Source organism: Synchiropus splendidus, chromosome 8 (assembly GCF_027744825.2).
Source record: "Synchiropus splendidus isolate RoL2022-P1 chromosome 8, RoL_Sspl_1.0, whole genome shotgun sequence".
NCBI lineage: Eukaryota > Metazoa > Chordata > Actinopteri > Syngnathiformes > Callionymidae > Synchiropus > Synchiropus splendidus.
Window position 1 is genome coordinate 22,347,650 of NC_071341.1, and position 14,381 is coordinate 22,362,030.

At 46.1% G+C, this 14,381-nt stretch overlaps 1 protein-coding gene across 1 annotated transcript; it reads right to left on the reverse strand.

Moving 5' to 3' along the window:
* Positions 1 to 15: 15 nt before the first annotated feature.
* On the reverse strand, positions 16 to 13,514 carry trarg1a (trafficking regulator of GLUT4 (SLC2A4) 1a). The gene is made up of 3 exons (XM_053872691.1): positions 12,692 to 13,514; positions 1,233 to 1,359; positions 16 to 1,106 (listed from the first exon to the last, which is right to left on the reverse strand). The coding sequence occupies exons 1-3, from the start codon at positions 13,094 to 13,096 to the stop codon at positions 1,096 to 1,098; spliced, it is 543 nt and encodes a 180-aa protein (XP_053728666.1). The 5' UTR covers positions 13,097 to 13,514; the 3' UTR covers positions 16 to 1,095.
* Between the last annotated feature and the right edge of the window lie 867 nt (positions 13,515 to 14,381).

Consider the following 14,381-nt stretch of genomic DNA (forward strand, 5'->3'; position numbering starts at 1 on the left):
ATCCCGGAGAACGAGTTGGACCATGCATGGTAACATTTATTCCAGACGTGCAGAATGTACACCACAGACGACGACACGGACCGAACACTGAGCCACTTTGTTCTGTCAGGTGAACGTTTTTTTTCCAGTGTTTTCTTTTGTGAGCCCTTGAAAACCCACTCAGTTCCATTATTACTGTTGGACGGTAAAAAAAAAAATGGTTTCAATCAACCCCCAAACAGGACTGGTGTGCTTGTCACGTGCCCACTTCATTCAGTCCCTTCAGAGCAAACATGCATCTTCAGACAGACATTGAGGCCTCTTGTTTTTTGTAGAAAAAACCGCCAGTGTGCCACATGCGTACATAATGCATCGATATACTTCTGATATAAATACACTTCATACCAAGACAGCAGAGAAAGTTCTGGTCAGACCACCTCAGCAGAGGCGAGTTTAAGGACATCAGGTGGAGGAGCCGAAGTTGTCCGAGTCGGTGGTCCTGGGTCCTCCGCTCCTTCACTGCACTCTTCTGTGTGCCAGCACGGAGGCGGACCACAGTCCGGACCCGCTGTTGGCCACTGACGTCCAGGCATGCAGTTGGACTCGTGACCTCAAAACGCCTCCAGTCTCCTTGTGTGCTGACGGAGCAGCCGCCGTGAGAACAAAGCCAGCACCACTTGGCATATAAACATCTTAGAAAACGTACATTTGTATTCATACATGAGTATTAATAAACCCTAGTTCAAATAGAGTTGCAGCTGGATATGCAAGAGAGTTGCTATAGATGCAGGTTATATGTACTGTATAGTCCAGACAGGCTCCATCGGACGCTGCGTCCAGGCAGCTCTTCCTCTTCACGCCTGTGGTCCCAATGGCCGGAGATGGTTCGGCATCTTCTTCCTCCTCTCTTCCACCAGGTATTTCTTTATTCTACTCAAGCAATTGTAACTGGTTTGTATCGCATGCATTTCTGAAGGATTACTTTTTTGTCGACTTGCTGTCGCCAACTCCCCCGAGTTTTTTTTTTTTTCTTTTTTGCTTCCAGATGGAGTGCCGACTCGGTCTTCTCATGGAGTGGACGTTTCCCCCTGGCCACATGGTTCAGGATCCTCCGGGTCAATGACTTACTGTGGAGGCGAAGAGAGGTTCAGCAGAAGTGTGAATGGAGAGAAGCAGCTTGTGTTTGACCCATGGTGTCACGCACGACACCACGCACTCACAAAGGTGTTTATCATGACAGCAGGAGAAAGTACCTGAGACGGAGATGGAGACGACGATGATGACCAACCCCAGGACAACGGAGACGATACTGAGCAGGCGAGCCAGTCGACCCAGTCTCCTGGCGCCGTCCACATCCCCAGCCTGCAGACTGTTTCTGGACTGGAGACACGCAGCAGGTGGGACAAGCAGGTGGTAAGAAAAAAAGTATATATATATATATACTACTCTGAATGTATTTGAAATATACAAACATTTTCAAGACATTAAAAGAGCTTTAGTTTAAATAAGGTGATATAAAAACTTGATATATTTAGCCACCATGGTGGTTTATTGATGCAAGATAAACAATATTTTGTTCTTTAAATGTATGTATGGCTCCATCATTTGATTCAGTCATACACCAAATTCATTCCACTTGAACAATGTGGCTTCTTATGGCAAATAGAACACAGGCAGAGGGCCGTGTGTGTGCTGGCCGTCTCCTTCCCTGGCGCTTCCCGTCACTGCGCTTTAAAGGACAGATCAATTCGATGGTGGCACATCACTGTAATTTAAATAATAATTCACGCTGGGCTGTCAAAGGTGGAATTGTTTACTAGGGATTGATGGAGGGACGTGACACACTGAGCCGATTGGTTTTGTGAGAGCGAGCGGGTCGTGTTGCAAGTGTGTGTGTGTGGTGTTGATGCGCGCCTCATGATTTATGGACGCGATTAGATATTGAGGGCAGCGTGTTTTCTCTTTATTCACAGTTTTATTTGGCTTCGTAATGGAACTGGCAGAACACAGCGGCGTGTCTGGAACCTCAATAACGTAAAACAACGTCTTTTTCTGACCATAAAATGAGACGCTGCTTTCACCTCTTCTGTATTACAGCAGTGTCAGGCGTCAGCTCAGGGTTAGCTGCCGCCATGTTGGCTTCCAAACAACAGAAACATTCTCATGTGACTGACAGGAACTGAATTAGAAACGTGCACTTCAGAAGCTGTTGGAGCCTTGGAGCTGTAACTACGTGTCACCACACTGTGCTCTTTGAACCGCAGCTGTGTTTTGGATCACGACAGAGTGAACTGCTGATGGAAGATAGAACCAGTACCAGCTCATGGGCCTCACTTGTTTAAGGTGGAGGAGCTGTCCCTGGTGCTGAACTTTGTTCTGTCCTGCAGCATGAGCAACGGAGGGCGGCGCAGGAGGAAATGGAACTCTCCTGTCGGACGCCTGCGCCGTGTTCAATTATTCACTCGCTGCCTGCGTTTCCTCCTGACAGGTCGGCTTTTACTGTGCTATCATGAAGTGACGCGTCCGTGTAGAGCGGAGGTGGGCAGCTACCTTTCCTTTCCTGTAGGGCCACATGATGAACTGTGACTGCTGCGAGGGGCCAACATGCCAAAAGAAAGGCGGCGGTGACTCTGACGGAAGACAATCTTAAGTAACAAGGAGGAGATGAACCATGGAAGGTTCAGTGGAAGCAAGGATATTAAGAAGTGTAAATATGGCCTGAAGCCTATAAAAAAACATTTTTACATGGATATTATTTGAATAGAACTCATCATAAAACTATGGACCAAACATCGAAGATGAAAAGGCAATTTATTTCAAAATATATTTCGAATTTTCTTTCAATTAATTTTGAGGAAAATACTAAAATAACAAATGAAAAGATGAAAAAAAAAATGGAAAATGGGAAACAGGACTAAAAAATTACAGAAAAATTACAACTTATAAGTTGTATAGTTTTAGTCTGACCTCATGAGGGCCACAAAAACTCAGGCAAGGCGCTGCATTCGGCCCCCGGGCCACACTTTGATCAGGTCTGGTGAAGACCAACAAAATGGTGCAATGTATAAGTACAAATAAACAGATGCAAATCTGTCCAAGTACTTCAAAGACAAGGATTCAATTTCCCCACATATGAATGGCTTCAAATTCCATTATATTTTTTTATTGCAGTGCTGAGAAATGACAAACTAGTCAACACTAAATGATTTCATGGATGTGCATGTGTCCTGCAACACTTCCACGAGCCAGCATGACAACCGGCTACAAGCTAATGTTGTATTTTATCCATATAACTCAATACCTTTCTATGGCATTTGAAATTGCACTGATAGCAATGAGCTTAGTCGGACAGCAGGTGGCACTAATGTCCCAGAACTGGTGCGCACAACACACATGAGGAGGGAACAGTGGCTACTTTCCCAAATCTTAAAGATACTCATGGATCCAGGCGGGAATTGGAAAATGGAAAATGTAGTCATTTGTTCCATTTTTGAGCATTCCCCAATGACCGAGCTCAAATTTGTTTCTTGGTTAAACAGTTGCCAGAGAGAATAGTGCAGATCACCAGCAACAAATAGCAACAAGAGCATGGGTCCATCAATGTACATACATACATACACAAACCTTTACTTACACAGCACAAATACATGTAAAAAAAACAGTCAACAGAGCGGAGAAAAGAATCCAAATATGAACATCAATGACTTGACAGCAGTATTACAGGTTCAGATCAAGGTCAGTGCAAATGAAATGAAGCGCTTTGGTTCTGCTCTGCACCGTGTCTGGGATCAGCACAGTGCAGGGAGATAAGATGACTCTGCAGAGACAGAGAAGCGCGGAGAGACGCCCCCCCTCTTTCTCCTCCACTTCTCTATGACTTCCTCCCAAGAGCCTCTCTGTCTGCTCACCGTCTCTGTGCCGCAACGTCCCGACCACCGCCACATTTTTCTCATTCCCACCTGCATTTTTCACCTTTCTCTTCTGACCTTAAGACACGTCTCACTCCAGCACACACTTCCAGTACTGCAATGTGAAGCTTGGGTACCAACTCATTCCCCCGGGATTCACTATTGATCCGGCCTCACAACAGAGAGAAACGCAGCATCAGCACCTTAGATCAATGCTGGTGCTGCGCAGAGAAGAAAGTGGCTTTAGCTCCAGAATGAATAGGAAAAAAATCACATCCAGGCAGCATGAAATTTGGGAAATATTTCTTTCAATGTCCCTTTATATATTTATATGTGTGTGTGTGTGTGTGAGAGAGAGAGAGAGAGAGGTCAGAGGTTGTCACCCTCTGCTTCGCTGATGAATGTTGATATTGATTCCCAGCAAAAGTGAAGCAGGTAATATTTGTCTCCTGAATGGGACGTTCTTGCTCGGTGTCTTATTCAATGCAGCTCACACACACACACACACACACACACAGAGAGTCAAGCGCAGGGCAAGTAAGTGCTTCCTTTCTTCCTTCCATTATTAATGATGAGAAAGCTGCAGCTGGTTGGAGACAGAAAAGGAAGAGGTGTCTGTTTTTTTTTTTGTTTCGTTTTATCCCCATGACATTTATATTGTAATTTTTTTAGCAGGAGACATCATCTGTGAAATGTTATGAGCATCAAAATCACAGTAACCAAACATTAAAATCACGGTTTCCTCCTGAATTGCATTTTTACGGCACCATTTTTTCTATTGGAAATATTCAAACACGTTTTTTCAAATCCATCACAGTATTTATTAATCTCACTGCAACAATTTCAGCTCATTTAAATGTGTTTTTATGCCTTGAATAAATCTATTCTAATTCACATTTAAAGCCACATTTAGTTTCACCACCTTGAACATTCTATGACTTGTTCTTAAAGGCCATGTTTCTTCACAATCCATTTCTTTTTCTGTCGCCCTCGCGTTTCTTTTCTGGGACCCTGGGATTGCCTGTGGTTGCTCTTCACACACACACACACTGAGGACTCAGCCTTTTCCAGCCTGTTTCCTCCGGACAGCCTCCTTCTGAAGCCGCATGTTCCTCCCTGGGCTCGGCCCGTGCGACTCTGCCATTAGCATTAAAGTTGCAAGCCACTCAGAGCGCTCACGTGACCAGGTCTCATTGTTGGAGACGGGACACGCGGCCGCTGCTGCGGCTCATCAACGCTCGCGGGAAGGTTTCAGCTCAAATGTGCTCAGTTTATTTCAAGCACACGCCGCACAAATCCACTGAGGTGGTGAGGACGCACTTTCTTTCAAGCCACGTCTTTTACAGAATTGAAATAAAAAGCAACCGTCAAGTCCTGTTACACCTGAACACCGGAGTGAATCATTTCCGATCGCTGTGTTTTGAGGAGCAGCTCTGACTCGCAGGCATCTAAGCAGATAGTGATGGAATAAGCCACTGTGGAGCGTTTGAAATCGACCGGTTGTTACCTTCTAATGTGGGAAAACATCATCTGTGGTGAGGCCACGTTCCATTCAACACATGGGGAAAGTACCGTGCACCAATATGTAAAGATGTGATGTTGACCAGAGGCTCAGATAGTTGACGTCATCGATGACGTCGACAACAAAAATTTGTGTGTGCTGGAGTGAGACATGTCTCATCATTAGTCGACCAGGAAAATAACGGTTAGTTGCAGCCCTCCTCAGCTTCCATCAGAGTTGGGTTTCCCTCACTCCTGACACCAGACGGGACACGAGAGTGTTGTGTGTGGTCGGTGCAGATGAGCTCGTCCTGCGTACTGCTTTGTTGAGTCAGGCACTTTTTACCTGAAGGTTTCCATCAAAGTCGGTTTCAACGTCAGCTACTCGTACCCAGACCAGGACCTTCAACCTCAGCAGGTGCCCCAAAAGTCGTGCTGGGCTGGTGAAGCTTCATGAAACACGGTCCTCATTTTCAGAGCCCACTAGAGGGCGCTCTGTTTGGTTTTAAACAACCATTTCAATCATTTTTAAACTGTGCCACCGACTGAGCTCTGAAAATGAGGACACTGTTTCATGAAGCCTCGTCAGCACTTCGCTACCCAAAAGTCTTCCTGAGCCACGATGAAGCTGCGATCTTTCTACACATCGAGGACTTCTCTCCATACGAGATGACAGGACCTCCTACGTCTTCTGCCAGGGAAGGGAAGAGCAGCCGTCGATCTGCTCTGAGTCACAAGTGTAAGACTTCATACCAGTGATGGGCTGGTGAGGTTTCATGAAACAGTCTTTGTTTTCAGAGCTCAGTAGGTGGCGCTTTCAAAAATGATAAGTTTCAGTGAAAATGCATCTCGAATCCAAAGACTTTAGAGCAGAGAGCGCCATCTAGTGGGCTCTGAACATGAGGACGCTGTTTCATGAAGCCTCATCAGCCCATCACTAGTTCATACCTATTTTTAGAGTTAACTTCTTTGCATTTTTGACCTGAAAGAGATAGTTTTCCCCAACACATCACATCATCCATAACTTGACTGAGGTATCAACTCGGAGAGGAAACAATTCAAGATGACAGCAGAACGCCACCCAAGATGGAAGTCACTGGAGCTCTAACTGGTTGCCTTTGCAATTGGTTGGATGCATATCATGTTTTCTTCAGGAAACTATGGTGTTTGAACTTCACAACTGTTTTGATGTGACTGACTCTCTTTTGCCCATAAAAGGGAGTCTTGAATGAAGTTGCCAGAGGACAGATGTTCTTGGTCACTGTGAACAGCTGTCCCCACCCCACCTCTGCCACAAGCTGAGTCTAATAATCCATCACTGTACTCCTCCTCCCAGCCAGCACTGCTGCCAGACGTCAGGCGGACAGCTCCCCAAGGCTTCTTCCCACTGTGCCTCCACACCGCGGCAGCTGGTCTAAACCACATTCTCCCACACTGAACTCTTCTGCTTCCCCCGTGTCCACGTCCATAACAGGGTCTCACTCTGTAGCCAGGGTCTTTGTAGCACTGCACCCGCTACAAAGCAGAGAAAACTGGTGGAAAGTCAAATTCATATTCCACTATTTGAGTCCAACAAGAAGAGCAGAAACAAGTCATGCTTTAAAATCTCGGCAGAAATGTCTGTTTTTACAGGTCCCATCAAAATTCCCACAACATTTCACACAAGTTCCTCAGTCGGGACAGTTACTGGGTGAAGAATGGACCTGGCCTGACCACCTGACCCCAACACAAACCATCAGCCAGTTTCAGAAGAAGCCACAGGAAAATAAGACGCATGAAGACGAGAAAAGAAAAATGAAGGCAAAAACACGAATAAAATATTGGGCTTGGGATTAGATTAAAATATGAGTCTAGTTAAGTAGAGAATTTGTTATCGATTCATCACAATTGATCACAGTTTAATGGTTTAAGAATATTTGCCACAAGAAGCCACAGTTTTCAATGTGAATGAATTTGGTATATTGCTGAATCAAATGATGGAGCCGTACATACATTTCAACAACACAATATTGTTTGTTTTGCATCAGTTTGACAACAGCACAATAAACCACCATGGTGACTATATTCAAGTTTTTATATCACCTGATTTAAACTAAAGCTCTTTTCATGTCTTGAAGATATTTGGATAAGAATTCCAAGTCCATTCTGAGCAGTGGAAACTCTGGTCATTGTGTAGTGAAAAACATCCCCGAACCAAAGCAAACAGATGCTTTTGTTTGCTTTGGTTCAGGGAGGATTCCTCCATGTTTGTTGTTGTTGTTCTCATCCGAGCTGCCACGTGTCTTGTGCGTCAGTGTGGTCAATGGACAAGGAACTCATGCGCTGACAAAGGTTCCCTGTTGTCTGGAGAGCACACTGTTCCATTAAATTAAACTAAATTCAATTCAATTTTTTTTGGTTCCCACCACTATTAAATACATGAAAAAAATCAAAACATCTGATATCAACATACATTTAGTAGAAAAAAAAAAGTAGCGCTGTTATGCTGCTAGATACCAATGTAGTGTGCATTATATTAACAGAAAAAATAAAATAAAAATAAAATAAATACTGAATAAAATGTGATGTTTATCTATGAAGGCAATGTTTTTTCAGTCAGTTATGGGCACATAGACAAGCAGGCGACACGGGAATTTAACTACTGAACTCAACAAATTTCAATATTAAACGCACCATTCAAATGTTTGAATCATAAGATCAATAAACATCTAGAACAATAATTCATCATGAAAACATAAACACATGGACAGTCAACGATCAGCAGCTGGATTGTGTGTGAACATTCAGAGGGAGGAACCCACCTCACACGAGGGTGACTGGGGGCCTATTGGGGACACTCTTGGCTCAAGCCTGACCAGGTGGGTTTGTCCTCAGGATCCCCTGGATATGAGTGTGTGTGTGTGGGTGTGTGCAGGCCAGCGAGCCGCCACATTTCTGCGCTGTAATTGTATTAGCATGACAGCTCCTCTATCGACTGCTGTGCATTCTGCTACAGCAGCATCGATCCTTGTTCTCGCGCTGTATAATATTCTGTCTATCATTTACTGACAAGCCCCTCCCCCTCTGCCGTCCACACACACGCACGCGCACGGCCATATTTCAGGAGCGAATCTGCCGAACAGGCAATAACAGCGCTGCAGTTGGGGCCGTCCCATTATTGGGATGGAGCCGGCCTTGTCAGCCGCGCTCTGCCTCTCTCATCCTCCTAATTGGCTGCGGCTGCGGATGGTGTTCCTCACCGGCGTCTGCCGCCAGCTGGACCCGCGCGGACGCTGGACGGTGACGGATGTGGCCGCTGCTGGTGCGGCTGTTCGCTCCGCCTCATCTGCTGTTTCGAGGAAAAGATGCTGACTCCTCTCATGCCGACTGAATCTGAGTGTCATTCAACGGTCATAATCGCATTTCACAGTCTCAGACTGAACCAATGTATCGGTCTCAAACTGTGGACGATTCTTCTGTAACTCAAGATCCTCCCAAATCAGGGTGGTGGTACCACCTGGGTGCCATCTTTGAGTACTTCAAGTGCTGGTTTTCCTGTCAGCCATATTTGTTTATGTGCCCCCTGCACTCTGCTCTGGAAGACACACAGTTTTTAAAGGAAAAATGTGGACACGATGGGCAGTAGACAATGCTAGTGGCTAGCAGGTGGCTAACCATATTGCTAAGGTGAAGAACTCTTTTGAGGTCAGTGAAGACTTGCCTTCCTCTGAGGACATTGGCTGTGACTCGCTGCCAGTCAGGAAATGACAACAGTTCCTCTTTCAGTTGCCGCCATCACCAGACGAATTAGTGTTTTTAAGCAAAGTGGCTCCAAAACATTGCCACAAAAAAGGCATGTACAAGGCCCGTGAGAGAGGGGCGGTAGCAGGGATCAACTCTCAGGCTCTTCTTGGTTGCTATGGTGATGGAGAGATGAAGCAAGGCAGGAGTCGACATGGACTATGATGTTTGCAGATGACATGGTTATCTGTAGTGAGAGAAAGCTGGTGAGGAGAGGGATGGAAGTCAGCGGCAGCAAGGTATGTGCGAATGGAAGGAAGATGACAAAGCAGGAGGTAGAAGAAGAGACACCAGGAAAAGGGAAAAGAGGAAGGGAACTTGTTATGGGCGAGATGAAGCAGATGTTCTGGGATGGTTGAGGTGGAGGAGGCTGACTTGCCCTGGCAACCGCTAAAGGCAAAGATACTTTTAAAAGTCCCCAGTGCTGTATTTGAATCATCCGTTTTCTCTGAAGCCTTTCGTTGTTTTCCGCCTGAGCGAGCACCCGCTTCTTCCTTCACATCGTTTCACCAGGAGATGAGCCTCTTCCGTTTGCTTTTTCCACAAGTATCAGTTGACACTGTTAGCACTTAGCCACGGCGGCCGCTGCTCCTCCCCCTCCTCTCTGGCGTGTTACTAACCACATTACTTCTGATCCACCGCTTCTTATTGAGTGTCATAAACGCTTCCTCTGCTTCGGATTGAATTCTTGCTCAGAAACTGCATTATGACCATTTGCTGCCCCGTGGCCTGCGGGTCTGGAGGCCCGGTTCTCTACAGAGACTCTCGAGCGACTCCTCACGCCTCGTGCCCAGATCGAGTTTCCATCCTTCATGACTCCGTCCTGTTGTCAGTGGGGGGTGATGGAGGTGCAGGGCTGTCTGGTGGCTTCTGCCTGATATTCCCTGTGAGGGAACCCACAGAGTGATGTTACAGCTCTAATGGCCTCTGTGACTTGCTTCTTTGTGGAGCTGAGTTGCTGCTGTTTTGGAAGCAAAGTCGCCAAATGTACCAAGAACTCCTGGCGCCACGCAAACGTCCTGTAGCAGCTTGTGTTAGTCTAACGCACCGCCGCCTTCGACGGCTGTCGAAAATGTGTTATAAAGACTTTCATCAGAAGGAATCGTGTCCCTGCAGTATGAAGACACGCTAGTGAGTATCAAGTCTCCTGGGTACCAATATTGGCTTTGCCATTTCAGCATCCGTTTCCGGATCACTTCTGCCACCTGTTGTCCAACTGAGCTCATTGCTATTAATGATATTTCAAATGCTTAAAAAGGTGTCAGATTTGATCAGTAAAATAACTGTAGGTCAATAAACATCTGAAAAAATGATAAAGAACTAAAGGGTAAATTATGTGATTATCTGTGTAGAAGTATCAGTCACTAAGACTTTCTACTGTGGTATTTCCTTAAGCCAATCACATTTGATCTGCATTTTGATGGAATGAAAATGCTTCCTGACGTTTTTTCCTTTTCGTGCGGTTCTTGAACCATAGTTCATCCTGTTTGATGTGCACACGCTCACATCACCTCCAGGTGTCGCCATTGGACCAACACCGGTAGAAACTTGTAGATACCCATCACCGTTTTTAAACTGATACCGATTTCATTTTTATTCTATTTTCCAACTGAATCACTCACAAAGGTCACTCATACAAACCTACGACATAACAATAATACTGAACTACACTGTGTAGAAAACGTAACTTTCAAAGCAAGTAAACAAACAATAAAAAAGGCAGAGTGCTAAGAATCAAATAAATATGCCTGACCCTCCTTTTTCAATAACCAATAAACAGATCAAACCCACTGTGTAAACTTAACTTGCTAAATCGTGGGATGTTGCCTTAGCACCTGACTCGGCTGCTCATCCAAAACACTCCACTCCATTCACATTGGTTTCGTCTGTGGTTAGCTCCGGTTAGCATTCGTTTGTTAGCCTCTTGGTAACGCTCAAATTTGGCGAGGTGATTTGAGGCCAAGTGTCTTTTGATGTATAAACATAAATAGCATCTTATTATGATCTTCTTCTTGCTATTTATATTTGTCATTTCATCGGCTGATCATGGTGACATCATAGATGCCCATATCGGCCCCGATAAATCGGCCGCTCGATCAAAAGTTTAGCTGTAGTCTGCTTTGAGGGACACACACAGTCAATGTTTTTCTGTTTTGTGGGGCCATTTCATTGACTTTCACCCTTTCCCCAGCCACTCCCCCTAAACCTAACCATCCAAACACATGACTAACTTCAACCAAGACTCAAACAGGAGCCAAACAAACCCAGTTATTTAGTTCTAATCCTCAAATATAGGCTTAACTTGTGGGGACCGGGCCTCTCTCAGACATGAACACATCATCTCCTTCAGCCTTTCGAGTCTGTCCTGCTACTGATCCTGAGCAGCTCAGCCAGGCAGCTGGAGGTCCACAGTCTGATCTGTCTGGAGCTGAGTGATGCCATCTGTGGGAGGATTCCAGAAGACATCAGCGTCAGCGTTTTAACTTGGGTGGCACTCGGGACTCCTAAATTTAACAATATGAGACGAAAGGATGTGAAGTCCAGCTATTTACGACCACTGTCTGGGCTGTGGAGGAATCTAATGTCAGTGCTTGAGAGGAGCTCAGCACCAGACATTAGCAGACTGCTCCTCGCGGCATGTTCGGCTCAACAATTGTGCACGCTCTGCTCAGCGTGCACTTCAAGTCCGCGGCAGGAGATCCATGAAACCTCTCCAGCTCCCAGCTTTAAAGACACGCGACAAACAAAAATTCATTCAGCGGCTAAACTGCATCTATAAAAGATAGTTTTGTGTGGGCCACAATTCCACCCAGGACCAGAAGGTGGAGGCTGTGAGCCTCTCTCCCCTCTGTTTTCTCCAAAACACACCCAAACAAAAGAGCCATCCGTCAGCAGGAGAGGAAGACTAGATGGAAGAGATGGTGTCTTTCTGTTGAGGTTGAACTTCACGTCAAAGCATGACGCTTCATGAGCACATTTCCTGCCTGATTCCATTTGTACAAGAGAGTAACGTCGCAAACATCAGTCAATTCCAGCTGCTGCTCTTCCACTCTATCTTTCTTTTCTTTGCTTGTTCTGAGGCACTTGCTGTGCAAACTACAGTATGAATCAAATCTGTCAAGAGACTACCTGTAGAAAACCGCTTTAATCATGCATTTATCTAATGAAACGGACCGGATTGTTATTCAAATCAAGGGAATTATTTTGAGGTTTCGTAGTTAAAATAAATAAATAAATAATAATAATAAATTCCCGCTGTTTATCCAATACCTGACAACTTGATTTGAACAATTTTCATTTATTCAAATGTATTTACACTCTAATGTTGACAGTCTTTCGTGCCGCTTTATTGCTTTTAAACATATTTTTAATTCTGACCAATAACTGTGTTCAGTCTTAAGGCTTTGTATTTTCTTTTTTTCATACTGAACTGCCTTGTTCAATACTGGACAACAATGTAATGACAGTTATCATTTGAGGCTCATCAGCACGGACTAAGGCGACAGCAGCGGAGGTGGACTCACCATGATGGAGTAGACCAGAGCCACGATGCTGACGGGCCACACCGGGCAGAAGCAGGACAGGATGACCAGGATCAGGTAGTCTTTGGGCTCCTGGGCCTCCTGGACGGTGGCCTGCCCGGTGGAGGAGCGGCTCAGGCTCACTTTGGAGGGGGAGAGAGGGGGGCCGGCGGCCAGCTGACCCGCAGAGCCCGACCTCAGTGTGACCCCGTGGCCGTTCTGGTCCTCCAGACCTTTGTCCGTGTCCATGTTCACGGTGAAGGAGGAGGACGTCTTCAGGCCGCCGGGCTCGCTGGTCACCGCCAGCAGCTTCTCCGTCTCCTGGAAGTCCGCAGCCTGAGCCCCCCCTCCGCCGCCCCCCTCTCCCAAGTTAGACTTCTGGTACTCGGCGTCCGTGTTGATCGCCATCTCTCCTCTCAAAACACCTATTCAAGCAGGTTGTTCTTAAAAGCACAGCAAAGTCGTCTCAAGTCAACGGCGACTAAATTCCATCTTCACAGAGCAGAGTTCCCAACTTGTTGATAAAAGACAAGTCAACTGAAGGCAAAACACGTAAGACGTGGAAAGTATGATGAAAATCCTTCCGAGCTCCCTCCTCCTCCTCCACTTCCTCCTCAGTTACTTTCTTCTCCTCTCTCCTGGTGTTTGGACCGCTCCCCACACAATCTGTCCATAAATCCAAGAGGGTTTTTTTTTATTATTCTGTCCACTTTTCCTCCCAAGTTTCCTTTTATGTCTCTGCTCACTGAAGAAACGATGCGGTGTGTGTGTAAGAACAACAAGCATCAGCCACTCTCTCCTCCTCCCTCTTCTGCTGCAGCATCTCAGCGACCCACTCCTTCACTCGGGACCCACGTCAAGCTACAGCTACGGACGCACCACACTTCCGCTGCGGGACTACAAAATAAAGGCCTGTGGTGGGATTTGAACGGCTGGCGGGAACAAAATGGAAATGACCGTTCGCAGCGCAAGAGCGACAGCTATTATTTACTCTCTAATATGAGACACACCTCACGTGTATCGAACTCAACTCTCATTTGGACCCACCGGGTTACATCACAATCACCCAACCCAACAGCGAATAAAATTTTATTGTAATAGAATATAGAGGAGGGACTCGCTGAGCGCCACTAGATGGCAATGTTCCCGCCATATAATAAATAACGACAATCCAATACAAGAGTAGTAAGCGGAAATCATTCTTCCCCCCGTCTTAATAATAATATTATTATTATTGTTGTTGTTGTGGTTATTAACACACTGTAGTAGTCTTGTTATATGTTGGCCAGTCGCATGCTCTTATTCTGGAGGGTGGACTGCCCTATCTCGGGCGGGCATCAGCAGCTGACTTGATGCTCCTCAGCAGGCAGCGGCGCAGCCTCCTCCCCTCCTCAGCACCAGCACCAGAGGTGGTGATGGAGCGGAGCCAGCACAGGCGCTTGTGCTGCTATGCAGAGTTGACAGCATGAGAGCACCACAGTCCGCGCAGGGATCGCGTCCCAGGAAGAGAAATATCCCTCAGTGACAGCTGTGACTGAGTTTTACAGTCAGACAAAGAACCTCCCCCAGAGTGTTTTCTCTCCCTCTGTGGCGCCGCGTGGCCAGAGCGCAGCATCAGCACCACACTGCTGCACTGCACTGCACTGCACGGTGACCTGCGCCGGATGACTGGGGATTCCCTCGGTGTGATGTC